This window comes from Lepisosteus oculatus, chromosome 12 (genome assembly GCF_040954835.1).
Source record: "Lepisosteus oculatus isolate fLepOcu1 chromosome 12, fLepOcu1.hap2, whole genome shotgun sequence".
Classification (NCBI taxonomy): domain Eukaryota; kingdom Metazoa; phylum Chordata; class Actinopteri; order Semionotiformes; family Lepisosteidae; genus Lepisosteus; species Lepisosteus oculatus.
The window spans coordinates 5,685,864-5,713,363 of NC_090707.1; the positions used below are offsets into that span (position 1 = coordinate 5,685,864).

At 37.4% G+C, this 27,500-nt stretch overlaps 1 protein-coding gene and 1 long non-coding RNA gene across 4 annotated transcripts in view; one reads left to right on the top strand and one right to left on the bottom strand.

Annotated features, from left to right (window-relative positions):
* Positions 1–1,523: 1,523 nt before the first annotated feature.
* actr3 (actin related protein 3) lies at positions 1,524–18,447 on the top strand. Its single transcript, XM_006636258.3, has 12 exons — positions 1,524–1,729; positions 7,663–7,718; positions 8,836–8,960; positions 9,425–9,535; positions 9,879–9,974; positions 11,327–11,434; positions 13,993–14,136; positions 15,031–15,204; positions 15,815–15,907; positions 16,542–16,667; positions 16,860–16,943; positions 17,502–18,447. Exons 1-12 carry the CDS (start codon positions 1,686–1,688, stop codon positions 17,595–17,597), a joined length of 1,257 nt encoding a protein of 418 aa, XP_006636321.1. The 5' UTR covers positions 1,524–1,685; the 3' UTR covers positions 17,598–18,447.
* Positions 18,448–21,538: 3,091 nt separating this feature from the next.
* Positions 21,539–27,500, bottom strand: part of LOC107078761 (uncharacterized) — a 66,641-nt gene continuing 60,679 nt past the window's right edge. For all 3 annotated transcript variants that reach the window (XR_001479729.2, XR_011191251.1, XR_001479726.2), the window contains one exon: positions 21,539–21,746. This is a non-coding gene — a long non-coding RNA (uncharacterized lncRNA). The remainder of the gene's footprint in view (positions 21,747–27,500) is intronic.

A 27,500-nucleotide genomic window follows, 5' to 3' on the forward strand; every position in this document is an offset into this window, starting at 1 on the left:
GACAAGATTTACCAACTAAGAAGTCAGAGCAACAGTTCATTAGCAGAAGCTTTATAACAGCTATATTTTCTTCCTTCTACTATCAAAGGTGATTCTAACAGCAAAATCCTACCTAAATGCTCACAAATGCTAAATGCAGTGATGGTGATCTATCATTTTTCTGACATATTCTCAACATCGTATCACTAAAGTGATATACAATCTCTTTGTAGTTGAGTTTTTTAAACACCTTTTATAAAACAGTTTTTTAAAAACTTACATTTTTGATATCACTAAAACAGTTCATTTTTCATCTGATCAGGAAGAAAAAGTAAAAGCTTGAGAGTGTTTGCACTTTATGCAATTGAAGATCAGACACTTTTAAATAGATTTCTAGTAGAGTAATGCAAAATGCAAAAGGATCTGATCATGCATATCATACAGTCTCTCTCACTTAAGGTTATACATTACTATTGGAAAGGTGACAACACTGTCCAGATTTAGATGAGCAATCATTATGGTTAGGTAGGACGCATTTAGGACTGACACACGAGACCTTCCCACTGTTGGTTTCTTTGCTCAGACCAAATTAAAAAATGTTAAAATGGTTTTACTATGATCACGTTCTATTTCGTCTGCAATATAACATCCTTTAAAATATTTTCAGAGCAATTACATGTCGGTAGAGTGATTGAACAGTGACGTAGGTTTTATCTAATGTTGGGGGAAAACCTTTTTAATGGTCAGCAAATGGTAGACAAGGGTCTTTAATATAACAACCTTCATTTGAAAGGTTACAAATGACAGGAGGCCATTCTGCCCATCTTGGTTACTGATAGCTAATTGATTTGAGGCTTTCATCCAGCTGTTTCCTGAACATTATTGGGTAGCATGTTCTAGCCAGACACACACAGCCCTTTGTGTTAAAAAGTGTCTCCTGTTCTCTGTTTTAATTGCAGTTCCATATAATTTCCACATGTAACCTCAGGTTAGTCTTTTACTATTGCTTCTAATGAGGTTAATTGGGTTAACTGTGCCAATGACAGTACAACTAAGTGTACTGTAATATTAATACAGTATACTAATCAGCTCTCTAGCATGGCAGACTACAGGATTTTGACACTACAGTGTTCACATTTAATAATGGAGTTACCAGGCGCGTACAGTATATAGGCAGTCTGATACAATCCAGCTTTATCCTTTGGTAAGGGCTACGCGTTTTGAGCAAAGGCAGGACCACCCGTGCGAACAATAACGCGTTCAAAACGGCCTTGGTGAGAATTATCTATGAAAAAAAAAACACCTCAACGTTACTGGTTGGAGATGTATTTTTTAGCTCTATTAACTGTTTCCAGTACAAAGTAGAGTACCAAACCACGGATATCCCCTCCGGCTGATTTTTTTCTGGGGGGGGGGGGGGGGGGTAGAATTTTGTTTTCAGGAAAATGAAATTAAAACGGTGTGGAAGTAGGTTTTATATTTCTCTGCCCCGTGATTGACAGATCGCTAGCCCTGCCCGTGTAGCTGCCTGTGGTTTCAGCCATCTTGCTTCTCCTCTGCTGAGTGCGGAAGTAGAAACTTCACTGTGAGGGTTCAGGGTTCCGCCTCTGGATGGTCAGATAGCACCTCTCATTCAGCCCCGGCACAGACACTTTTTTCCCCCTCCAAATACGCATCTTTAACCCCGGCCGACAGGAGCGGAAGAGATGGCAGGACGGTTACCGGCTTGTGTAGTGGACTGTGGTACCGGGTAAGAAAAATTCAATTGAATACCAAGCACAGGGAAGCGGAGGTGAGATGGTAGAGTCATATTGCCTTTTCAGTCAGTTCTGTATTGGGTGTGTGTGTGTGTGTTTGAGCCAGCACAATGCTTAATTCATCTCCCGGTTGTAAAAATGTGGCCCTTTTGCATTTTTTGGGGGGGGCAAGACGGGACCTTGTAGGCTTTATCGCAGATAGATTCCCTAGTCTTATCTTTGCGAGAGGGAAAAAAAAAGTATAATTAGGCTGCTACATAATAGCCGCAAGGAGCTATTTGCTTTCATCATCAGAAAATCATCTTCTTCCTGTCTGAGTGGCTTCATTGAACGGGTCCACCCAAAACTCAAGCAAAGAAGTGTTTCTCTGTCCGGGCGAGCACCGAGCCCTTCCCGATTTCAGGTTCCTAAAAGGGGTGTTTTAAAATGGCAGCGACAGGGATTAAACTGTGGTGTGAACATGTTTTGAATCCCCTTTTTTTTCCGTGCTTTAGATGGCTGTCGGAATGAAACCCCTTGGTTTTTGAGCAGGCGCAGAAGGACTTCCTAGTTGTGTCAAAACCTCTTCCTGATTTACGATTTTTATACCTTATATGGTCTTTCTTCGGCTTCAAATTTAGTGTTTTGGGAAACCGCACTTGTAACAATATTCTGCAAAAGATATGCCGAGTTTACCCCGTTTTTAACGTTTCTTGAGAGCAATGGGAATGCCGCTGCCCATATGCTAACACAACTGTTTTACATGACTCGTTAGCTTTTGGAGCCACCGTAGAGGTAACTTCGTGGTTTTTGCAACTCCCTCCTTACTTCCTCGTGTGTGTTGAATTGTTCTCTTAAGCTTTTGCGTCTTAATTTTTCAAGTAAGATGCATTTGGCTCGAACTTCCGTTTGCTGTCAACTAAATAGCAAAAGAAAGTTGTATACGACATACGGTAAACGTCAACATTATAAAGCATGTAAATTGCACTTTTTTTTTACACCTATCTAGGGAGGAGATGAAATCAGATCTCCAGGGACGCGGGTTTTTTAATTATTCTTCACGCTGACTGTATGTATTAGGTTTTGTCTAGTTCCTGTTCTGTGCAGCGTTTGGTTTGGGTTGAGGCTGTGTTGCAGCGCGGTATCTGTGACTGATGAACAGATGGACCGCTTTGGCAGGAATGAGGAAAAACGTCTCGTCCGGCCAATTTTCAGGTTGATGAAAAACGAACAGCATGTTTTGCTAAGGCAAAATTGCTGCCTGTATGCATTTTGAAAGAAATGTTTCTGTAACCGTGTTAAGTAAAACTTTCGGGAAGGGCGTAGCTGTGGAAATGAGTTGAAACATGGGAATTGAAGTGACAGGGCTGGGATGTTCTTCCAGTGCGGTATTCACTGGATTTTATGTTTACATAATACAACTGAGAGCTGTATCTATGGCACATAAAATTCCTGCTGTTAATGATTACACTACGTTTGGCCGTGTGACAGATCGCCGATAAAATATGACTAATAAGAGGTTCAGTATTTTCTACACCTTAAAAAAAAAAAAAAAGAAGTCTGTCCCCAGCTGCCAGAAATTCAGTTCCTGCTCTTCTGCAAGTGCACAGCTCTGGTTCTGCTATTGTTAAGAAAAAGGAAACCGCAGCTGTGACGTCACCCGCTGAAGACCAACGAGTGTGAACGTTGTAGAGAGGGGAGATGATCAATTTATTGTCCGGGTTTTTTTAATCTATAGAATATTTTTTTTTTGGGGGGGTGGTCCAGAATAATGCTGGTCCTTCATGCACTATGTACTTTAAGTTATGGTAAGGCCCCTGTCTGTGTCTCTGATGTTCACCTTTTTTGCACCTTCAGTAAAATCATTTGACCAGTTGAAATTGTTCCAAGTACAGGGATCAACCATAATATGGGGTGAACTCCACCTGACTTCTGTTTAGTTTGTGTGGTTCTCTAGCAATTCTGTGCTGTAAATGTGGATATTTATTTGCGACCAGTCATTATTTTTACTTGGAGCATCTTGAGCTTCATTAATAACTTAGATGTGATCAACTGAGGGAGGATACTGCAAGGAGTGTCTTGTATTCTTTGAACTTAAAAGCTTTTGGTACCTTTGGGTTGCAGAATAACCTGATAGGGATGCTTTGGGTTGTCCTTTGCCTTGTTGTGAAGTCACTGTTGACATGTCCAGAGAGCAATGTGGGAAAAAATGTGGTTTGCAATTTTTCCATGGTTAAGATTGCACTATAGTCATATTATTACGTTTAGCAGAGTTCTTAAATTTAGGAGTATTATACCAAGGGTCTGTGAGTGAATCTTGAGTAGTTGGCCTGTTGTTATAAGACAAAAATAATGTTTCTGCTCAGTGTGTCATACTTCTACGCTTCTATAAATCACTCAGTAAGTCTGTGACTAGTACAGTCTTGAACCTTTCATTCCCGATATGCATACTTTTTTTTCCAATTTTCTATGTAAGAATTAAAATGCAGCCTTACTATTTATACATACAAGCCACTAAACAGAATGAATCTTGTATGAAAAAAATCTGTATCTGCAAATAACAACGAATTGTAGAAAATAGACATGAATGAAAAGGTGAGATTTTTTTTGTAGCACGGTTGCTTCGGCCACAAGTGTCTGTCATACTTTGCGAGACAAACGTTCTTTTCTTATTTAAAATCTAATTTAAATCAGAATAAGATTGAATTATTAATCTAAATTAAATTATTAATAATAACATTGATGAAAGGTAGTTATAACAGGTTGCTGCGTCGGCATGCGGAGGCTACAAAGGAACAGGTAGTGGGTTTATTCCACGCTGAAAAGACAGGAAACAGAACGTTTCGGCTGTGGAGCCTTCTTCAGGTGTGGAGCCTTCTTCCACACTTGAACAAGGGTCCACAGCCAAAACATTTTCTTTTCTTTTCAGCGTATAATAAGCCCACTACCTGTTCCGTAATAATGATCATATCAATCTATAAATATAAACGAGAATATATTTCTGAAAGTGGTTTGGATGGAGCAATTATTTTTAACATATTGCTTGTTCATAATGTAGTTTTTTTTAACAGCTCTATCCAGACTACACCGGTCAGTATCAAACCTGAAACCTGCTGTTGGGCCTTTAGCCTGGTTTGCAGGTTTGTGATTGAATGATGATAATGTATGGCATGGAAATGTCAGGCTAGGACAAGAGTATGATATGTCCTCATGTTTTGCATTTTTAGGTGTGTACTATAGAAATGTAAAGCACATCAACTTGTGGTAGTAAGAGAAGACTGAATCCTTAGAGGAGCAGTGTGGAGCAGTGGTTAGTCTTCTGGGCTTGGACTGATGGTGTACCTTTGAGCAAGTTGCTTCATTTTGATTGTTCCAGTAAAATCCCCAACTCTGTAAATGGTTGCAAATAAGTTGGGATTTTTTTTAAATAAAAGCCTCAGCTAAATAATTGATAGTAATATCCTGTCAGCCATTGTGCTGGTATTAAGGTATGCGGTAAAGGCGGTATGCATTATACTCAACAACTGCATCGTGCTTGTCTTGTGAATTGCTATCTAAAAAAAAGTCTGTAACCCTGAAAGTCCATTTAGACATGCATTTAAGAAATCCATAGCTTTAGTTTTATGTTGTTGTGACGTAGAAGTCCCATCTTTTTTTTTGCTTTGACCAGAAAGTAATTTGCCATATTACACCATCTCACCTTAGTGTAAAAGTAAAGATCTTTTTAATGTCCTTAATGTACTGCAACTTGTTTTAGAAGCTATTTTAGCTGCATAAATAATAGCAGTGGTTCCTTAAGCACAGAACTAAAATAACACCATTTCCATTTTAAGTATAGTTGTAGTATTTTTTATAAATGCTGGGAATAATTTACCTGTAGCACAACATACTTCTTGGATGCATTCTAAAATTCCTGGAGACTTGTTTTAACAGGTCAACTAAGCAGGCAACTGTTCCAGACAGATCCAGATTTCAGTCTGGAATGTCGTTTTACTCCTCCCATGTGCAGGAGGGGGAACAGTAATCTGTTAAGGAAAAGTCTGCGGATAAAATTGTCAACATTCGATAAAAAAAAAACGTTATCAAGACATTCAGCAAATTTGATATTTAAAAAATAAACTTCTTTTAAACAGTTCTTTTCTTCTGTTCTTTGTCTTCAGTAATTATTTTTTGTGATCTAATTTTTGTATGTGTCCTTTTCACATTTTCCTCCACATAAGCTTTTGTTTTTTCTAGTGATTTTTTAAAACACAGTACCATGATTAATGAGATGAATGTGTAATAAAAGAACAAGTGTGGACAGACTAGAAAAGGGAATGGAAAAAAAAATCTCCAGTACTTAAAATATTTTTCGTTTATAAGTAGGTAGATATGCAGTATATAAATGAAGGGTTTCTAGTTTACTGAAGGCTTGTTATTCACAAAGTGACAGTCACAAGTAACATTCCTCCAGGTTTTTTTGGTCCAAGTGAAAAACAGTCTCCATGCACATCAAAGACAATGAAGGCAGTCAAATCCACATCTGGAATACATCTGGATTGCTGTACACAGCTGTATAATGCATTACAAGTGGTTTAGTCATTTATAATGTTCTTTAAAAATGTGTGTGTTTCCTTTATAAAGTAATTGGTATACTTTGACTAACCGTATATAGGGTATTACAGTGGCTGGCCTTACTTAATTTTGTGGGTTGAGTGCCAGAATTAACACATTAAATTTATGGAATTATTAGTGTTTTTTTGCATACCCCAACGCAGCTGTGTGTTGGTGTGCATGTGGATTTTTACTGGCCAGTGGGATTTAATCTTCCTGTGATGAGGTTTGGTGCCCAGTAATGAACTGTTGTTTTTGTGAAACAGATTTAGTACAAGTGTCCCATCTAAATAATCCTCAGATTAATATCTGCCTTTTCCAACAAGTAGTGTGTGTTTGAAAAATTAATTAAATGTAACTAACTTCAGTGTTTTTTATGAAGGTATTGAAACACCTTTGTTTTTATAACATCTGGGGTGTTTTGACTGTTTTGTTGAAGTCACATGTTCTGAGTGCGATTGTGATGGGTTTTCTCTTCACATAGCAATGCAAATGGTTCAAATAGTTTATTGAAAAGGGGATGTCATATTTCCTAAGTTTTATTTCATTTTTATAAATTGTTTAATTTACTGCCTTCATTACTTATTTTTTGTTATTATTTTATTTTAGCCTTGAAGTCTGACCTGTTGTTGCACAGTGCAGGATTTATAAAACAGAATATGCAACAATCTAGGCTGTCAGTTAATGGTCCTGTAATGGCCATAGTTGATTTCATGTGCTTGGTGGCTTTTTTAGAAGCAGGGAAATTACATTTTCTCAGCTATTTCTGTTCACCTTGTCCTACTTGTCTTTAATAATCCATTATAGCTGAAACTGAAGAGTGGTCTTATTTTGTGGAATTATCCTAGACTCAGATGGGTGCAGTCTTCTGTATTCCTCACTGTTGCCCTGGAAGTGAGGAAGAGTGGGAAGTAGGATTCTGTGTTCCATGCCAACCAGACCCATTGGCCTTCAAAATTATCGGACAACTTGGAACCAGTTTCCAGAAAAAAAAACTCTTGGGCCTTTCTGTATGTCTGGGCATAAACACCAATGATATGTTTATGTCCTAAGGCTACATGAAAATTAAGCAACACTGCAACTCTTCAGCGTAGGATGTCCAGTCAAATACAGGATTGTCATGAGTGTTACAGAGGCTGCTTAAACATTCGTAGGCCATGATGGGCTTGGCAAAATAAAATAATTTCAGAGACCACCAGTGTCACAAATGATATGAATAAAGGTGCATTGGTAAGACTTTTCCACTTCCTTCTCTCATTCGTAGTCTTTCTTTTTTCCTGTGTTGTTCTTATTTTTTGTTTTTCACCTATTTAAACGTGAATGTGTGTATTAATGCACAATTTGTTTCTTTCAGGTATACAAAACTTGGGTATGCTGGAAATACAGAACCACAGTTCATCGTTCCATCATGTAAGTCTTTTTTTTAATCTCGATGTAAAAAAAAAAAACACTCACCATTGTTCGAACTGAACACTGTGGGTTGGCCTTTTATTCTTCACATCTGTCTGTGAACAACATGTTTGAATATTGTACGGGAATTTTCTGTCATTGAGAAATTAAATTTCACGTTTAGCTTTTTTCCTTGTTATTAGATATGAAATACACCTTTGATACTGCTTAATTGTAGAGTTTACAGTTTCTGTAGGAAAAGCAAATTCTTAAATTTCCTTATTGTATAAACTTTGATGCATTTGAAAGATTTAATTACTGTAATGTCTTTGTTGTATTTATATAATGTAATTTAACAGGTTTTAGTTTTCTAAGTAATAGGGATTTGCACGAAACAACAGTGTGCAGTGTGCAGAGGCACATACTGACATGAAAATGAGTTAAGCTCATTTAAATAAGTTAACGAATACAATCTTTGAATATCTGGATGATACTTTATCAGTTTCTAGTATAACAGTAAAGTGCTTAGTGGTAATTCCAGCACACCATGAAAGGAAACTATTTTCCAGTCATCTTGGACCACAGGAAGTTCTTTCATGCACTCACTGTACCGAATAAAGTGGCTTCTTTGCCAAGTTTCTGTTCTTCTTTGCTCCTGAGTGGATGTGTTATAGTAGTGGTTGCAAGTTAAATTTAGAAAGACTTTCTGGAGAGCTGTGAAGGAAAATAACTGCTGATATACTGTTCAATAGAAACAATGTGTGCAGAATTAAAGGGCTTGTGTTCATACCTATCCACTAAAATACAAATATCATAACCATGGAACCTGAGAGGAGAGCCTGTGGAAATGTTGTACCATATGTGAGCATTAGCTATCCTTAAACTGAATTGTTAATCAAATGTGAGTCTGGTTCCTTGCTAATTCTTGTGCTGTGCTTCCTTCTTGTCCTGTCATAAATGAAGTGTATTTATCTTTTGTGAAGAGTGTCATTTTTTCCCGGTTCTGGAGCTAAGCATACAATTGATTCTGTATATGCCAGTTCTTTTACTGCAGCAGGTTCTTGTTGTGGTTTCTGAGCTAGTTGTGTTTATAACTACTCTGTGACCTGTACATAAACACTAACGTCCTGCCTCTCAGGTATTGCTATCAAGGAGTCGGCGAAGGTTGGGGATCAGGCACAGCGGAGGATGATGAAGGGTGTGGATGACCTGGACTTCTTCATTGGAGATGAAGCAATAGACAAACCAACATACGCAACAAAGGTAGAAAACAAACAAGCAAGCATGCCCCAGTGAAGAGCTGTAGATGTGCTCAGACAGCTCCATGGCCCACTGGCGAGATCTTAATTGATTCATTACACCGCTGATACAAATTGTCAGAGAGGGAAGGACATTTTTCTGACTGCTGTCATTCGTGTATTTAAAAAAGGGCTTTGAACTTGTTCTCATTCAGAACACGAGTCCATTGCGTTGAAGGGTCCAGTGACACTTGTGATCATTATTTGATTAACCTTTTGGCCAAAAGAATAATTGTAGACAATTAGGTTCCGTAACAGTTAGCTGTACTTTTTCTAGCAGAATGATTGTGCTGTAAGCTTGTGAAAAGGAGGAAGTAGTCATCTGATATCTAATAAATATCTAATTTTTACAGTTACTTTTCTATTAGGGTTATCTGGTTCTATGCAATTGATGTCCTCATTGTGAGCTTCATGTTTTTATTCAAACAGTGGCCAATTCGTCATGGTATAGTTGAAGATTGGGATTTGATGGAGAGGTTCATGGAACAGGTTATCTTCAAATATCTGCGGGCAGAGCCAGAAGATCATTATTTTCTCTTGGTAAGAGGCGGTGGTGCAGTGCGTGTAAAATTGGGTTCTAATTTTTTCATTTGAAATAAATCAATATTATCTACAGTTATACACTGCAGATTTGTGCCATCTAATGTAAACGTTTCAGAATACATAAAAACCTGCAAGCACCGAGTGTTCTAAAGACTTGTTTTTTCTCCAAGTTAAATGCACTATTTAACAATTGTCATTAGAGCTAAATGGGTTACATTAAAACTTATGAACATTTATTATCATGAAAATCAAAATTGTGTGTTTTTCCTTCTTAGTTATATCACTTGTGTCATTTCACTGATTTTAACGCCTGTTAAGAAAGTTTTGAATCTTTTTGTAGACGGAGCCTCCTTTAAACACTCCTGAAAACAGAGAGTACACAGCTGAGATCATGTTTGAGTCATTCAATGTACCAGGCCTTTATATTGCTGTTCAGGTAAGTTGATAAATGTGCTTTTATTGAAATTTTCACATTTTTTTTGTATTTACTTACATCTTCAAATGCTGTCGATAAAGGTTTACTGAATGCTTTGAAGAAAGGATAATTTGAGATTGAAGGATTGTACGTTGCAAACAATGCAGTGTGTTCAGTCTTATTGCAATATTACCATGATTCCCGTTAGATATTTTCTTGAAATTGAATGTTGTCACGCAGTTTTAAGAATCAGAAAGTGAATACAATGATTCATTTTGAGTAATTTATCAATCTTAATTTGTTTTAATTTTATTATAACTAATTAAAACATAGTTATTGTTAATGACAAAAATCTTGCTCAGCTCTCTCCGATGCCTGTTTATACATGCATAAGCATATCGCTTTTCTTTGTTTTGCTTGTGGGGTTGCAACACACCCCACGCCACATGGCCCATTTATACATGCATTAATTATTCCTCTTTTGACCTGTTCGTAATATGTACTGTATAATACATGAAGGAGTAGATCATCATGCCTGCTTTCTTCTCTTCCTTGACCTGATCTGTGCTGGAAGTGTTTTTTTATTGTTTCGTGGTGCATCCACCATGCATGCTTAATTGTTTGAAAAGATATTTAAAGTGAGGAAACTGGAGATTGTGTTGAAAAAATCTGATGTTTTAATGCGGTTGTCATTCCAAAACCGCTAATGCTCAGTTACATGGAAGGTGAAAAGGAAGAGCATGCATGGTGCTTCAAGTGCCCATTCAGCTTGCATGCTCTTCTAAGAATGCCACACCTCCTGTCATAAGTCTGGCAGGACTGCAAATGCATTAGTCTCTTATCTGTACTGTTTACATTACTTCAGGCCATTAGGACTCCAGCAAAAAAGTGTATCGCTTTCCAGCAAGGGACCAGCCGCAAAAATAAATACTAGTGTTGTCCCTGCTGACTCTATCCTCTTAATCACTTTGTCCTTTGTTTTATGGCCGGTTTTTTTTCCTTTTGGATGCTTTCACTCCATTGTTATAGTCAGTCCTCATCACATCACCACTATTTATGGGAAGTTGCAATGCCAATCCAAGACCTGGAAGTCTTTCCAAGGATTTGTCAGTGGTAATTCTTGTAATACAAAAGCCACCAAAACAGCTGTTAGATTCAGACCAAAAAAAAAAAGGTGTACAGTATACTGTAAGTGGTTCCCAGTGAATCTCCCTGAATTGCTCTTTGATTATGTGTTCAGAAATCAGGAATTGAAAATCCAGTGATGTTTTGTCTGAATGAGACTATAGCTCTGTTCTGTAATGCACTCTTCACTTGGGATGCAGTTTATTGATGAGGATGAAGAATAATGCTGCCTGCTTTTGTTTTTCCAGGCTGTTCTTGCCTTAGCTGCCTCTTGGACCTCAAGACAAGTAGGAGAGAGAACGCTAACAGGAACTGTGATAGACAGTGGTGATGGGGTGACTCATGTTATCCCAGTTGTAAGTACATTAGCTGTGCTTTTTTCCCCCATTACAGTCTGAGTATGCGAAAGCTTATCATTGCGATATCCTCATGCTGGCTCTGTGAATACCAACAGGCCAGCCACCAATCTCTCTCTTAATAATTCAAACAGGATCTCTTTCTCCAGGAAATGGGAGTGGAGGCAATATAAAAATGTCTGAACAGAGAAAATCACAAAAAACTGTTAAAAAACGTATTCATTTGCTACTCAGTTTCCTCACCAAGGGCTATACGTAATTGGTGTTTTGAAGAATTGAAACTCTCGTCTTTGGCCAAAGCAATACATCCAATGTCCTTTTATATTATTACGTTAAAAACAGTAGCCAAAAGCTGTTCCTTCCTCCTGATTTACAGATGTATAAAGAATTATCTTCAGTTTCAAACAGTACGTTCTTCGTGTAGTAGACTTTGGACTGGGTGACTAAGATCGTTAGAGAGTGACATTGTTCCCACTGAAGAAGGAAACTGGGCATGGTTATCATGGTTCTCAGAGGAAGGTCTAATGGTCTAATGGTTGTATTCTTAAAAATTGTGTTTTCATAATTGGAATTGTATGGTGGATTCCAGAGTGTTACATCCAACTCCTAGTCTAAAGAAGGGTTTTGACTACCTGTTTTCTCATGCAAGCGCTCTGTAAATGGAGAAGCTGAAGGGAACTATTTTTAAAAAGATGTACTGGAGAAAAGACTAGAAATGTTTGATGGAATTTTTTCATGTTAAAAAATAGCAAAGACTACGTTAACCACATTAACTTCCACATCCAGAAAAAAAAAGACTGACTGCAGTGGCTACAGTTTTCATTTCAAGAGGATGAACTAAAATTAATAAAAATCCAACAGCTTCGAGGTGTTATAAAATAAGCCTTAACTAGAAGTATGTTCTGCTCTTTGTTTACAGATGTTTTTTTTCCCATTTTCCACAACTAAATGCCTAAGTGCTGATTTGAAAATGACCAATTTGAACCCTGAGCGCCTTTGAGCTTCAGGAATGAGCAGCTTTCCCTTTGGAAATATTAATGTTTGCTGTCTGTATGCATTCTCACCTTGAGAGGCTAACTGGTACAAAGCACAGTGAAGCGAAAGTTTATTAAAGAATAAAAGGATCTATTGATTTTAGTGGGAATGGCAGGACCCCTTGCTGAGAAACTGTAACGATTGTTTGATGTGCAGAAAAGTGACACTGTTCCAGCAGTTTTCTGGTAAAGAATTTGGGTTTCTTCATACATCTGATTAAAAGACTGTTTCAGTTCTAGGGCAGAACTTGGGAGTGTCATGATTCTAATGTATGATCAAGGGATACTTTATCTGTTGACTCTGTAAAATCTATTCTACACCAAGTCAGACTTCTTTCACACCAATTCTAGCACTTCTGGTGAATATAGAGACGCACACACTGACGTCATGTGGCCGAGAAGGCTAATGAGCAAAAGAAAGTGCCTGCCTGCCAAGTGCTAAAGACGGCATTGCTTGACAACAAATTATTTGGACGGGTTGGATGATATTGTGTGGCTTCACAAACCACTAAAAGGGCGGTGCACATTATTGTATGTGAGGCAGCTGCTCAATATAGCCTTGTTAAAGTGCTTTGCCAATATTTGAAGCTTCAAAGTATTTTTTTAAAGCAAGATTTCTCACTTGCTTGGTCCACTAGATTTTGGAATACGAGCTGCTCGTAGAACAGGGAAATCTAGTAGTTTTTATGTTTTTCTTCACACAAAGTGGAGCGTGTGTTAAGTAAATTAAGACTTTTACAAGATGCTTAGTTTCCGTTATCGGCATGGTTAAAGGTTAAGTTTCACTGCTCAGAAGCAGTAGTATGCCTGTGTTGTATGCATTTCCTGCAGGTAATGACTTTGCAGTGTCACACGTTTGAGGGGTAATTCTCATGCTTGTTACACGATACTTTTGCATTCGATTTTTGTCATGGTTAGCTGCTCACATTTTCAAAATGATTTACGTTCTCGGAAGAATTAAATGTTCAGCTGCTATTTTCTTAAGCCTGATTTATTTGAACCTGGTTGTATGAGCACTTTAATATACTTGTGATGACATTTGATAAAACAAGGCTCTAGTCAAGGAGAGTCAGGCAAGTCAAGTGGTAGAGAGTGCAGTTGAATGGAAAATAGACAATATCTGTGTCAGAATGTGACTACTGCTGTTGAGGAAGCTCATCAGGCTTAGATAACCTCAATGAGCAGCAAAGCACCAGATCTTCAAAACCGATGCACTTGAGGAGTTAAATCTAACAAAATTAATTTTACTTTCCAGTGATGTAGATAAATGTAATTATAATAGAGAAATTGGTAAAAATCTTAATCAGCATTAAAAGGAGTTACTTTAAAAAAGTGAAAAGCACATTGAGATAAAAAGCCTAGGACAGTATGAAGATAAATAAGACATTTGTTGATCAGTGTTTGTTGTGTAAATCCTTCAAGTTACAGTTTTTTTTTTATTTTTCGGTTTCGAAAGGATCTCAGACCAGGCATTTATCCTGTGCTGCAACTTAATTAATTCTCGCTTTTTCTTGGCTTTTCCAGGCTGAAGGGTATGTGATAGGCAGCTGCATAAAACACATACCCATTGCTGGGCGTGATATCACATATTTTACCCAGCAGCTTCTGAGAGAACGAGAGGTGGGAATTCCTCCAGAGCAGTCCCTGGAGACTGCCAAAGCTGTGAAGGTAGGAAACAGCCATAAAAATGGCTTTGCATTTCAAAATTCCGATTAATGGGAAAATCTGAAAGACTGATCCCCGAGTATGATTAAGTCCAAGGGTGTCAGTGTCAGTTCCTGTATGACCTTTTTTGTCCACTGGTTTTAGTTCTCCGTTTCATAATGAGTCTAATTATTTAACTGCCTCAGTGTATGATACTTGTAACCTGGCTCTGAGATTGTTTTTCACCTTCAACGAAGTGAGTGTTATAAGTAATCAACTGTCAAAGACCTTAAGGAAAAGTTCTTGCATATGTCGGTCTGACAAAGTAATTAGGTAATGTGTTTAATTGACAGCTCAGGCTGGAGACAAAAAAACAGCAGATGCTAGGCTCTCCAGAAAATGAGTCTGACACTCCTGACTTAATTCATACCTTCATTATCGCTTCAGACTCATTTCAAATTACATTGTGAATCTTAGCCTCCCTACTTGGATGATTAAAATCCTAGATTAATTTTTTTTTCTTATTTTCAGTTCAGAAAGTAAGGTTCTGCTTTATATTTTGTGATACAGTACATCCCATTGAGATACAGGAATGTAAATTTGGATTTCTGTACTTTTGAGTTTGTGATTTATTGCCAATACTATGCATTTTACATTATTTCTGTTCTTATTCTATTTCGTAGTAGAGGGAAGTATCATAATTTAATAAGAAGATTGAAGTGTCAAAACTGTAGCGAGAGACTGCAAAATAATTGCTGCATCCACCCTAACTATGATATAACAGCAGGTGTCACTGTAACTCCATTCTTGTTAATTAATTTATCTTTTTCCAATAAATCAAATTGTTTTTGGTTTATTGTTCTGGGAAACCCTTTGTCTAAAATATTTTTTGTCTCCTAAATGTTTTCTTAATTCTAGGAACGTTTCAGCTACGTTTGCCCAGATCTAGTAAAGGAGTTCAACAAGTATGACACAGATGGGTCCAAGTGGATCAAGCAGTATACTGGTATCAATGCTATTAGCAAGAAAGAATTCACCGTTGATGTAGGCTACGAGCGATTCCTGGGACCAGAGATCTTCTTCCATCCTGAAGTACGTTTGCTATTGTGTGAACCTTGTTTGATTAACCTTTGAAATATATATTTTTTTTATTTCTGTGGAGACATTCTTAGAACAAGCATAGTGAAAGAAAACTAGTAATATGGCAAGGGTAGAACTGAATTTCTACACACTAGGTCTTAAATGTGTTCTAAAATAAGGTTTGAATCCCTTGTGCATGCACTAATCTGTTATATCCCTACTGAATTAAAGTTTAGTGTTTTTGATCAATTTTCTTGTTGCACACCCAATTAATGTTTATAGATTGTTTCACTTTTAAGGTTACAAGTTTACATTGGGAATCTAATAACTTGTGTAGGTACTATTCAGTACAGTGGGGACACAATAATAGCCATTGATAATAGATGTTGCTTTTAAGTGAGTTGCAAGTTGTGGTGATGAATTTCATTAGAGAGTGGAAAAGGGAAATCAACCTTTTTTTTAGAAAATAGTGCCTTTTACACTGTGTAATTATTATGAATAGCAAAGCCTGAATGTGAACAAAATGTCTTCAGCTGTCTCTCTAACAGACCACCTGCTGAGAAGTGATTTTTTTTTTAAGGAATAGTTGGAAAAACTGTTTACCTCGTATTGTGTTTTGTAGTTTGCCAACCCTGATTTCACACAGCCAATCTCGGAGGTTGTAGATGAAGTTATTCAGAACTGCCCCATCGATGTAAGACGTCCTCTCTACAAGGTATGTCTCATTTTCATACACAAGTGGCTCTGTTATAGATTATTTTTTCCAGAAAATGAAAACCATTTCAGTCATCTTAAAGGGTACGAACTTGTTGCAGTTCTGTTAAATAAGAAATATGAGAAGATTTGGACAGCTGGATGCTCCTGGGTCTCTTGACCAGTACTGATATTCTCTCGGAGCTGTGGCCGAGCCCTGTGGTCTCTAGGGCCCGGGTTCGAGCCAGGATCCGTGTCATGAGCTGAGTGCGATCGTGGTTCCCTAGGCTGCATTGGGTGGTACTTTGACGAACTGAGGGCCTCGGGTGCACCACAGCAGCTCCTCGGGTCTACCAGGAGCCTGTGAACGTGCAGCGATGTTGGCGAGGTCGGAGCACGCCCTCCTGTCAGCCGCCGTGCCTCTTGCCGCGCGTCCAACGCATCCCGGGCGCATCCCGAGCTTCAGGCTCACCCCTGGCAGCAGAGGAGCTGCAGGTGAAATGCCACGTTGACAGACCAGTTGGCGATTCTCAGATTTGCTTGGTATAAAACAGTAGAAGAAGTGGTGGCTACAGAAGTTAAATGAAATGACGGATTCAGCTAAGAAGACTTCATTGTTCCAGGGTTTGCGATCCTAATCTCTTTGTCTCGTGCAGAACATTGTTCTTTCCGGAGGCTCCACCATGTTCAGGGACTTCGGGCGCCGCTTGCAGCGAGACTTGAAAAGGACAGTTGATGCTCGCCTGAAACTCAGTGAAGAACTAAGTGGTGGAAAACTAAAGGCTAGTAATGCATAGTGTTTGGTACAACGTACTTTTGCATACTGTATGTCTGTCCATAATTAAGCGATTAAATAATTTTGAATTTGCAATTGATTAATTAATATTTTGTACATCTCGTGAGCAAAATGCATTTCTGTATCACTATCTGAAATATCTAATTTATGATTTTAATTTATTTTTTTGTTTTTACAGCCAAAACCCATTGATGTACAAGTGATTACTCATCACATGCAGAGATATGCTGTTTGGTTTGGTGGTTCCATGTTAGCTTCAACTGTAAGTTTTACTAAGCAATTTTAATACATTATGTCATTGTGTTAAAATATTCAGCAGTAGAACAAATGGTTGATTATGTTAACAAATCAAAATGTCTAATGATCTTTTATGCAGAAGTAGGCTTTTCACTATGTGTCATGGTTGTGTAATATCATTAGGAATGGTGTCATGATAAGAAACAGTACCTGGGGACAGCATTGGACAATACATTTCAAAGCAAAGTTGTATGGGCTTCATGCTTTATTTTATTCCCCAGGGGCTTTAGAAATTTCACTGTTTGCATTTTAGGAGCTGTGTCTTCATTTTCCAATACATCCACTTTCTTATAATTGAGGACAAGTTCCTCAAACCTGTCTGACTGTGGAGTAGTTTTTCAATTTAAAAAAAAAATGAAAAACATATTAGATTAGATTAATATAATGTAACATGCGATTCTAGCAAATGTTTGAAGAAATGCTGATCGTGGACATTTTCCGTGTGTTTTATTCCAGGGAATTTAATAAATGTATTATTCCGTGCTTCGTTGACTAATTTTTTTCCTTTTCGTTGCCTTCGCAGCCGGAGTTCTATCAAGTATGCCACACCAAAAAAGACTATGAAGAGATCGGCCCCAGTATCTGTCGTCACAACCCTGTGTTCGGAGTCATGTCTTAAAAGCTGACCTCAACAAGTTCAGGGCTGACAGGGTCCGGGGGGGGAGGGGGGGATGTGCTTTGATTGCCTGTTCTGTCTGGATGGCTGCAATTGTTGAAAAACATAAAGAAAGATAATAGATTTTAAAAAAAGACCAAACACAATCAGGCTGGAAAATTGTAGTGAATGTGTCTTCACCATGAGGGAAATCGTGCTAAACCAAAACAATTTGATTTTCATGTTCGTCTCTGCTGAGAACTCTGGACGGAAAAAAAAAGTGTTACAACACTTTGTCAATGGTTTTAGATCTTTACGTGCCCTACTTTTTTGTACATTGATGAGTTATCCTCATCTCAAGATGATTTGAATAGGTTTAGTCCTCAGCTCTGTTGTACTTCAGTTGTACTTCTTTATGTGTACAAGGCAAGAGCTTGTTTATATTTAATACAAAGTTTTTATACATAAAGATGGGGAACTGTAAATGTATTTACCAATTCTAACAATGTAATTTCCCAAAAGAAAATCGAAAACCCTCATCGCGATAGTCCAGTCTGCTCCAAGATATAACCCACCTCGATTTCTCTTTTTTTTTTATATGGTCACCTTGACCAACATCTTTGGGAACAAAACCTTAATTCCAACTAATTGATGCCTGCTAGTGCTTTCTGATTACTCCATGCATTATTTTCTTCTAGTTCTTGCTGCAAAAAATAGAATAATGGTAACAATAATAACAATAAATGAAAAGACTGTTGGACCAGTATTGTAGCCTAGAGCCTCATTGTTTTTGATAAGTACCAAATAATTCAATGATCAGATTGGTGTATTTAATGCCTAGCAACATTCCAATAAAGGCGCAAAATTCTTTCTACATATTTTGTCTGAGTTTTGTTTTTTAGGACATTGCAGGGTCCATGAAATTGCTTTGCAAAGTGTGATGTTGCTCATAGCGAGCCATTTTAGATTGTAAAGAAAGAAGGATTGCTTTGTGAATTAGTCTTTGTCTAAAAGGTAAAAAGATGAGCACACTTTATTGCCCATCAAAAAGATGTTCACATTTGTGGCTGTGTCCTCTTCACTAGTTTTGAAGAAACACATTTCTTACGTTTTTTTCCCCCATTTAAGTTTTTTTCTCTATTTGCTTGACTTTTGTATCATGCAAAGGATTGTGCATAAAAATAATTTTGGACATAACTGAAATCAGATAAAGGTTATGTTAAATTACTCAGAGGTAATTTTTTGCATATACTGTACTGCCAAAGGCTTAACAATGTTTACTCATCACTCTGTTGCACTGGCTGAGAAAACAGAGGTGGTACATTTTAAGGGACACATTTGGTTTCAGAGAATTTTTTAATAAGGACTAATGTATTGAGAGGTGACCTTCTGCGCTTCTTTTTTCCAGGTACTCTTTAAATAACATAGGGTTCATATTTGTCATTGTGGTGGCATGCATCTCCCAAGTAATGCTATTTAAAAAATTAAATACCATTATTGTTTTCTGCCAATTTGGTGAAATGAAACCTAGACGTACAGTAGGTCACTTCTGGCTGATGTGAGCCTGTTACATCCCACAATATCTAATAGCACTGCTGCGATGAATACAGAAAGCTGAGAATATGATATGGGGGAAATTTAATAAGAAAAATGGTTAGTAAGCAGAAATGGATTCAGCAAAAAGCATTGTTGGAGGCATTTAAATGGTTTTATATGATAATGTGATGAGTCCTAGAAAGCAATAGGTCTTCTCTTTCTGGCCAGGTTCTGTTCTGGTCTTTAGTTGTGGATGAGTGTAGTGTTTTCAGTTGTATTTCAGAATGGTTTTCAAACTGCTATGTTTCCTTTCACACTAGCCCTGTTTTCACTGTCCGTAAAGGCAAACTATTAGCTTTGTGAGTGACCTGATATACTAAAAAGACTTGGAACACTACTTGTATGGGGAAGAGGCTGTTTTATATGAAACATGGATGTCTTTAATGAGATTCAGGCGCACTGGGGAAAGGCATTAGAGAAACTCAATTCCATTAATTAAATATATAAAAACGTTCTTAATCCTGAAAGAGTGCGCTGTATAGTTTTACAGTAGCTGGTCCATGACAATTACCAGTAAAACATTAATTGGCTTAGTGTCATGTAATGTCAGTAGAAGATCACCATAGAATTTGTTTCTGCACAAAGAGGAAATTGAGTGTGAAGAGTAAGACAAAGCAAAACATCTAAGGCAGAAATCTCCAAATCTGCACTTGTAGAGTCTCATAACACCAAGCATTATAGCTTTGTCTATCAACTTGAATAATATCATTGTGATCTACAATATTGCAGATGTCTGTTAAGTAATTTAAAGATCATTAAGAACAAAAAATGTAAACACCCTACCTTCCTCAAGGACCATCTCTTTGATTGAGCCCATTAATTGCTTAATTGATCTATTACAAGAGTTTCTAGTCTTTAGAAATGCATGATTTAGTGTGACCCAGAAGGTCTTGGGAGCAAGGCTGCAGTCCCCTGGGGTCAAAGGTTTTGCAAATTATGTATGTGTTGTATAGATACATTGCCTGTTCAGTAATGTATAGTGTATATAATGTTACCTGGAGCTATGCAATGTCTTTCAAATTTTGTATTAGCAGATAATATAAATCTTTTCTTACATGTAACCTCTAAATTAGAAGAAGACAGAAGCTATAATTTTAAATAACTAAAATTGCTTTTCCAGTGCATGGTACTCAGTGGATGTTATGCTTTTGTTTTCCACATTGTGCAAACAGAGGATGTCTGACTTGACATTTTAGGGTAATAGTTTGTACCTCCCAATTTTGTTTTCATAATGCACAAGAAGTTTGGAAATATAGTAATTGTCGCCCTGTATATCCTCCTTGCCCTCATTACTTCCAGCTCTCTCATGGGTGAAGGAGTGCCCAACTGTGTTATTAATTGATGGCCTTGTGGAAAACAGAAGAGAGGTTTAGTCTGTTCAATATCATAAGTTCACATCCTGTCCTGTAAGGAGGTTATGAATAGTGTTAGGGCGAGAGCAGTATGGAGATCCTCTTTGAGTGGTACGTTATGCACTGGTGTTTGGAGTGCGTGATGTTCACAGTTGCTGGGGATGTCATAGGAATTTATTTTTGGAATGTCTGCCATTAATTCTTCACTCGTGCAGAGACCAGGCCCCAGCTGCAGCTGTTCTTGTGTAAAAGCAAGTTGGGTGAGAATCAAGAGTGCTCTTAGCAAAGTTCTACTATATCCAGTATGACCCAGGATATTTAAAAGGAAAAATAATAGTTTGAGTGTAGAGCTGCAGTAACATTAGCAGCAGTCAATTCAAAGATGAAAAATATGGAGGAAGATAAGCATTTCAGCTGTTGAGCCTTCCAGCCTAAATTTAGTTTTTCTTTCATACATTGCAGTGTGGAATTCACTCGAAATAATGCCCTAATTGGATAGAACCCCTTTGCCTTGCACAATCCCTGCTTTCTGCTTTTGAGCTTTTTCAGAAGTCCGTCAATTGCAATAGGGAACCTGACCAGGAGAACTTGCAAATGATGGACCCCTGAGATAATGTCAGTAGAAAGCAATGAACAAGGGGAGGTGAGACAGTGAGAATGTGGAAGATAAACAAAACATACAGACATTTTCAACATTTCATTGATATTAATGTTGTCCTTTTAGGAGTAGAAGAAAAAAAGATTCTAACATTTATACCATGCATGTCAATGGTAGACATCCCCAGTCAATCTCTTGGGCAGTGAAGGTTATGAAAATATTGAATAAGTACAAAATTATCAGAAAGGAAAAATGTAGTGACCAATGGGTTTTTGACTTTAGTGATTTAAAAACAGTGTTGAAATGCGTCATTCCTCACCCGGCCACCAGATGGATCTTTTCTGCAGCAAATGAGCCTTGAATTCATACAACGTTCGAGGGAAAAGATGATCAGTGAGCATTGACTGGAGCTTTCTGGGTCCGCATCATCAGACTTTTGAGGAAGTCTAGTTTTATTTCACTTTTCCATAGTTGCTTTCCATCTGACACGTTTTTATGTGTAAAAAAAATAAGCTTTGGGAAGACTTGAAAAGATGGGAGTGTGCTTTAGAGGCAGGTGGCACTAACTGGGGAGTTTTGCACATGGAGTGAATGAAAGTCCAAGCAGTTTCCACAATTCAGCTTTTCCTGAAAGAACAATAAAAAGTGAGAAAATTTTACATGCCAGTGTTCCACACTTTTTTATGATCATTGTCACTCAACATCAATCACTGTTGAGTGAACTTGGAAACAACAAACAAGCCTTGTTATTCAATCTAATACCCAGATCAATTAGCTCCTTGCTACCAAACAAGATAGCTGGACTCCTCGTAGTTTTAACCTATTTTTATTTTATTTTTTTAATGCCAAGGTGATAAAACAGTATATGTATATATTTTCTGAAGATATGTGATAGATTTGTTTTGGTCGTGTTAATCAATTCCTAGGATTAATTACTGAATCAATTCATTTTATTTGTTGTTAATAAACAATCGAAAGCAAAAACAGTCACACTGTATACCGTACATAAGCAAACTAAAGAAGATTTTAAAGTCAGTCCTTTCATTTAAAGTTGTATTTCACAAGGTGAAGCAATAATGAAGTCGAAATAATGAAGAAATAATGAAGTCGCATTTCTATTTTAATTATTTAGCGATACAAAGCAAAATACAAATAAATTGTGAAATAAAATTCTGAATTGCTTGTTGGAAAACTAGTCCCTGGCAGGACTATGATATTAGAAGCTTGCCAATTCAAGTCACAGGCAATCTGACAATTTCTAGAGGTCTATCCATATCAGCTTCTGTGTCTCGATGTTGCTTAAATTCGATCTTGACATGCATGCAATCTATTGCTCCACTGAATTCTGGCATCATAGCGTAGCAGTGGAAAACAGTAAAGCTACCCCTGTACTTCATCTTTATCAGACATTCATATCTACTGGCTGAGCGTTCCTGCAATCACCTGAAATTCTTTGAGGGCAGCCAAGCAGGACGAGTTATCATGCACATCAATCACATCAGTCAGGCTAAAATATAAAGTATCAGTGATCGATACCTGGATGCCTTAAGAAAGTGAAGCCAATTTTGCCTGTTGGATTAATTCAGGCTATCCATCTTTTGGAGCAGTCTATTTAATAGATATTTTCTCTAACAAAAAACCTTGTTAGTGCTTGATAAGCCCTTTTGCATTTTTCTAGCTAGACAGCCAATGTAGACTGATTGCCCACCACACTAAGATGCGTCTTTCTGACTCTTTAGAAGGGACAAAGGCCTCAGTAGCACAAAAGGCATGATGGACTGTCCATTCAGCTAATCTCTCTCTATTATCTATCTTTTTCTTGTGACTGGGTTAACCAGCAATGCCAGAGGTGTCTACAGTATGTGTTGAAGTCAAAGCAGCCACTTTGAGAAATGATTATACAAAGTGTTTGGTGAGCTCAGTGGATTAACCACTTCAGCCAGTTATTGCCTCAAAGAGATACAGTATGCAACCATACAGACTTCCATGCTCTGAAATGTACATCCCAATGCCTATGGACAATTGAAATCACAGAATTGAAGACAAAGGATGCTTTTGTTCTGATGTAATCAAATACATGCATGTTGTACTTATATGTACTCATATGTTCACAAATTGCTTGACTTAAAACAAAAATAATGATACTCCCTTTAATACTTTTCATATAAAACTACTTAATGATATTATTCATTATTTTTTTAGGTTTGTTTATAAAGACATGATGGTAAGATATAGAGCTTACCAGAAAGAATGTCTTTTAAAAATGAGGAAATTCTAGAAATACATCTACAGTAGAGAATTAATTTAATAAAAAACTGTGTATAAAATGCACAGGATGTAATAGAAGCCTAACTTTTGTCAATTAAATGCCACTAACAAAATACAAGAGTAGATGTACAGTAGTACACTAACTGGCTAATATGCATGCCATCAGAAAGTGCCAGACCCACATATAAGATAGAAAACAATAGAAGACTATACTTGTTCCAGCCTTGGAATGCGGTGAATGCTGTTGGGAAAGACAGGTGTGTCAAAAGTCTTGAGAAGGCTTGTGAAGCCCATCTGATTTGACAGATGGGAGCCTAACTCTGACAAGGGTATGTACTGTAAAACCGGCATGGTCACAAAAAGAGGTCATTTAGGGAGAGAGGCCAACTTCTTCAGAAGTTACATTAAGTGTCCTCTACAATGCAAGTGACAATCCAATAAAGACTTTGCTCATTTAGACCGACCTAGATGATGATGATGATGATGATGATAATAATAATAATAATAATAATAATCATAATAATAATCATAATCATAATCATAATCATAATCATTGCTTACACTTATATAGTGCTTTTCTGGACACTCCACTCAAAGCGCTTTACAGGTAATGGGGTCCCTAGATACAAGAACGCTTGCTAAAGCAGTTTCTAGGAGTAAGGACTATTAGAGTGAAGGTGTGTCTTTCAAAGGTTTCAAGCAGAGGATGCAAAATGAGGGGGGCTTTTGTCTGCAAGTAAACTGAGCAGTGTACACCAAACAGGTTTGATTTCTTCATACAAAAATTTCACAAGTAACGCACTTTATTTTATTATAGGATAATTAATAGTTCATTCAATTATTTTTGGTCCTTCCCCAGTATAAAACAGAAATGTTTAAATATTTCTGCTGAATTATGAAATAAATTAAAAAGCTCAGAATGACTGAGCTAATGATGTGATTAAACCCTTTTGTCTTAATTAAAAAAAGAATTTTAAGGTAATAGGAGTATTCAGGAAAAGAATTATGAAATGGAATATGTAAAACACATCCTGTATATAATGTTATATTTAATATATACAGTATATAATTTTGACCTTCAGATGAGAAACAAAACTGTTTACACAAAAATGTTAACAGTTTAGCTGTAATTGGCTTTTCAGAAACCGATTCACTAGAATTAACAATGACGAGCAATTATTAATTGTACTGTACCTACAGTGACAGTGCAGAAAAGAGTGTTATAAATCTAAGTGGCCCATGCCTTCCACATTTAGTCTGTTCAGTATAACTGTAGGATTCTTGACAAAAGTGTGTTATTTGTTAAAAAGTAAAATATTTGTTGTAACACATTTCTGTATTTCTTTATGACAGTATATTTATTTTTTTCCAGCTAGTAGTTAACAGCAAATGTTACTACACTATTGGACCCAACAAAAACAAACACTTGAATTTACAGTTTGGGTTAAAATATTTTTTCAATTTAAATGATGTATGAAATTTACAGATTCCAAATATTACAGATCAAAACATCAGACGTTTATGACTGGATAATTTGGGAACCATAATATCGTTATAGGTTCCCCCATCCCTGATTGTTTTGCTCCACAGGAATTCTGCTTTCATTAGCTGAACTGGAACAATCAATAACATGGTGAGCAGCCAGCACTTTCTCACAACTTCAGTTTTTTATCTTTTGTTGCACTTCCAAACTGACAAGAAAGGCTTTATGTTAAAAGTTTCTTGCTGCAATTTAAAACCTAATATTTAACATTTCTATATGATGTCCTTACCTCATCTTTTGTTGTAAGCCTGATTAATGAGCTCTACTATTGATCAGGTTGTGATATTATTATTAGATTCAACAAGTATTTCTCTCAGTAGCATAAAAGTTTTAAAGAATTAAATTATTGCAATTCTGAATGTCATGTGGTGTGCCAGAGTCATGCAATGTTGTGTTATTGGAGAATTCTTTAAAGGTTAACAACATATCTGGAACAATTACCGGAAATATCCATCTAGCAGCTAAACTAGATGGAGACAATAATGCAGCTAACTGATTCTGAGGTGCCCTTTTAACAGATCGGTTAGTTAGATTTAGTTTGTTTTAGCCCAGATTTATTCCATTTTTGACATCTCATTTTTGAGCTAAATTGCATTGCCTGTTTTCTTCCTCATGTTTAAAAAGTGTACATTTTCTTCGCAATTGGAAAAAAAGATTTGATTTTGTTGTCCTTTAGGATTTATGTATTTCATTTCTGGGTATGTCTAAATCATACACATTCCTGGAAAACACTGTGATTTCAAGGCAAATTGTTCAGCATGCATAATATGTGTGAGAGATTGGATGTCTCAGAAGACTGGTTAGTCAGCCTGCTGATGAGCTGGACTGCTCTGAAAACTTCTTGAGCTACAGAGCCTGAAGCAGTGTTGGAAAGCACTTGGTCTTGTATTTAAAATAAACAATATCAGTTTGTTCTATTGGGCAAACAGAATTGTGAGAAATAGCATCACTTCTGGAAGTCCAACAATTGATTTTTGATTTGATTAGACTGCTGTCAGACTTCATTCAGTATACAGTAGCAACCACATTTATTCATACCTTTGATGAACTGTAACTAAAAGTTTATTTTCCCAAGGAAATGCAAATGCATGTCACGACTTTTCAATATTTTTGGAATGGAGTAGGCTAAAGCTTTTTAAAAAGTTGCATGCACAGTCTTGTGAAATGCGCTATGTTCACATTTATCCATATCCTGTAAATGTTGTCAGTTTTATCCTCTAATGACTTTTAGTCATCGGATAGTTTCCCAAAGTCATAGTATGTTTATAAATATTTCTAGAAATCACCTTGATTGACACTTGCCATGAAAGAAAGCTGAATACAGAATCAAAACTCTCAGCTCATCATGAGGGAAGTCAGTGAACTGTCAAACAATCTGAAGTAAGAGTTCATTGACAGCAACAACTCTAATGATGTTATAAAAATCTGTAAAGCAAAATAAAGTAAGAAAGTCTGCAAATGAGAGGAGGCAATTCAGCATGTCTAGTTCTTTTATGTATCACGGCTAATTGGTCTAAGGACCTCATCCTGTCATTTCTTATAGCCATTATAGCCAGCAGTCATATCACTCTGCAACTCACAACTGGAAACCCATCGAAGCTCAGCAGGTATGAGCCTGGTCAGTACCTGGATGGGAGAACCCCTGGGAAAAACTAAGGTTGCTGCTGGAAGAGGTGTTAGTGGGGCCAGCAGGGGGCGCTCACCCTGTGGTCCATGTGGGTCCTAATGCCCCAGTATAGTGACAGGGACACTATAATGTAAACAGGTACCGTCCTTCGGATGAGACGTAGAACTGAGGTCCTGACTCTCTGTAGTCATTAAAAATCCCAGGGCGTTTCTCAAAAAGAGTAGGTGTGTAACCCCGGCATCCAGGCCAAATTTCCCATTGGCCCTTACCAATCATGGCCTCTTAATAATCCCCCTCTATGAATTGGCTTCCTTACTCTGCTCTCCTCCCCACTGATAGCTGGTGTGTGGGGAGCGTTCTGGCGCACTATGGCTGCCGTCGCATCATTCAGGTGGGGCTGCACACTGGTGGTGGTGGAGGGGATCCCCATTACCTGTAAAGCGCTTTGAGTGGAGTGTGTAGAAAAGCGCGATATAAGTGTAAGCAATTATTATTATAATTATTATTATCTCTTGAAGGAGATTATGTGTGCCTGTGCTCTTCTAGTCAGAAAATATCTGTAGCCACCATTGGTTGATACAGAGCATTTCTGTGGTCATTCCTCAAAAAAGAGTAGGGGTGTAACCCCGGTGTCCTGGCCAAATTTCCCATTGGCCTTTACCAATCATGGCCTCTTAATAATCCCCATCTATGAATTGGCTTCCTTACTCTGCTCTCCTCCCCACTGATAGCTGGTGTGTGGGGAGCGTTCTGGCGCACTATGGCTGCCGTTGCATCATCCAGGTGGGGCTGCACACTGGTGGTGGTGGAGGGGAGACCCCATTACCTGTAAAGCGCTTTGAGTGGAGTGTCCAGAAAAATGCCATATAAATGTAAGCAATTATTATTAATTATTATTATTTGTTGAAAGAAGATACAGTATGTTATCAGATGCAACACCATA

What these genes read in the sequence shown, in the direction of transcription:
- actr3 (XM_006636258.3), top strand. Translation starts at nt 1,686, where the DNA reads ATGGCAGGACGGTTACCGGCTTGTGTAGTGGACTGTGGTACCGG. An exon ending in ACAGTTCATCGTTCCATCAT is followed by an intron (nt 7,719 to 8,835) that starts GTAAGTCTTTTT and finishes CCTGCCTCTCAG; the next exon opens with GTATTGCTATCAAGGAGTCG. An exon ending in AGATCTTCTTCCATCCTGAA is followed by an intron (nt 15,205 to 15,814) that starts GTACGTTTGCTA and finishes TGTGTTTTGTAG; the next exon opens with TTTGCCAACCCTGATTTCAC.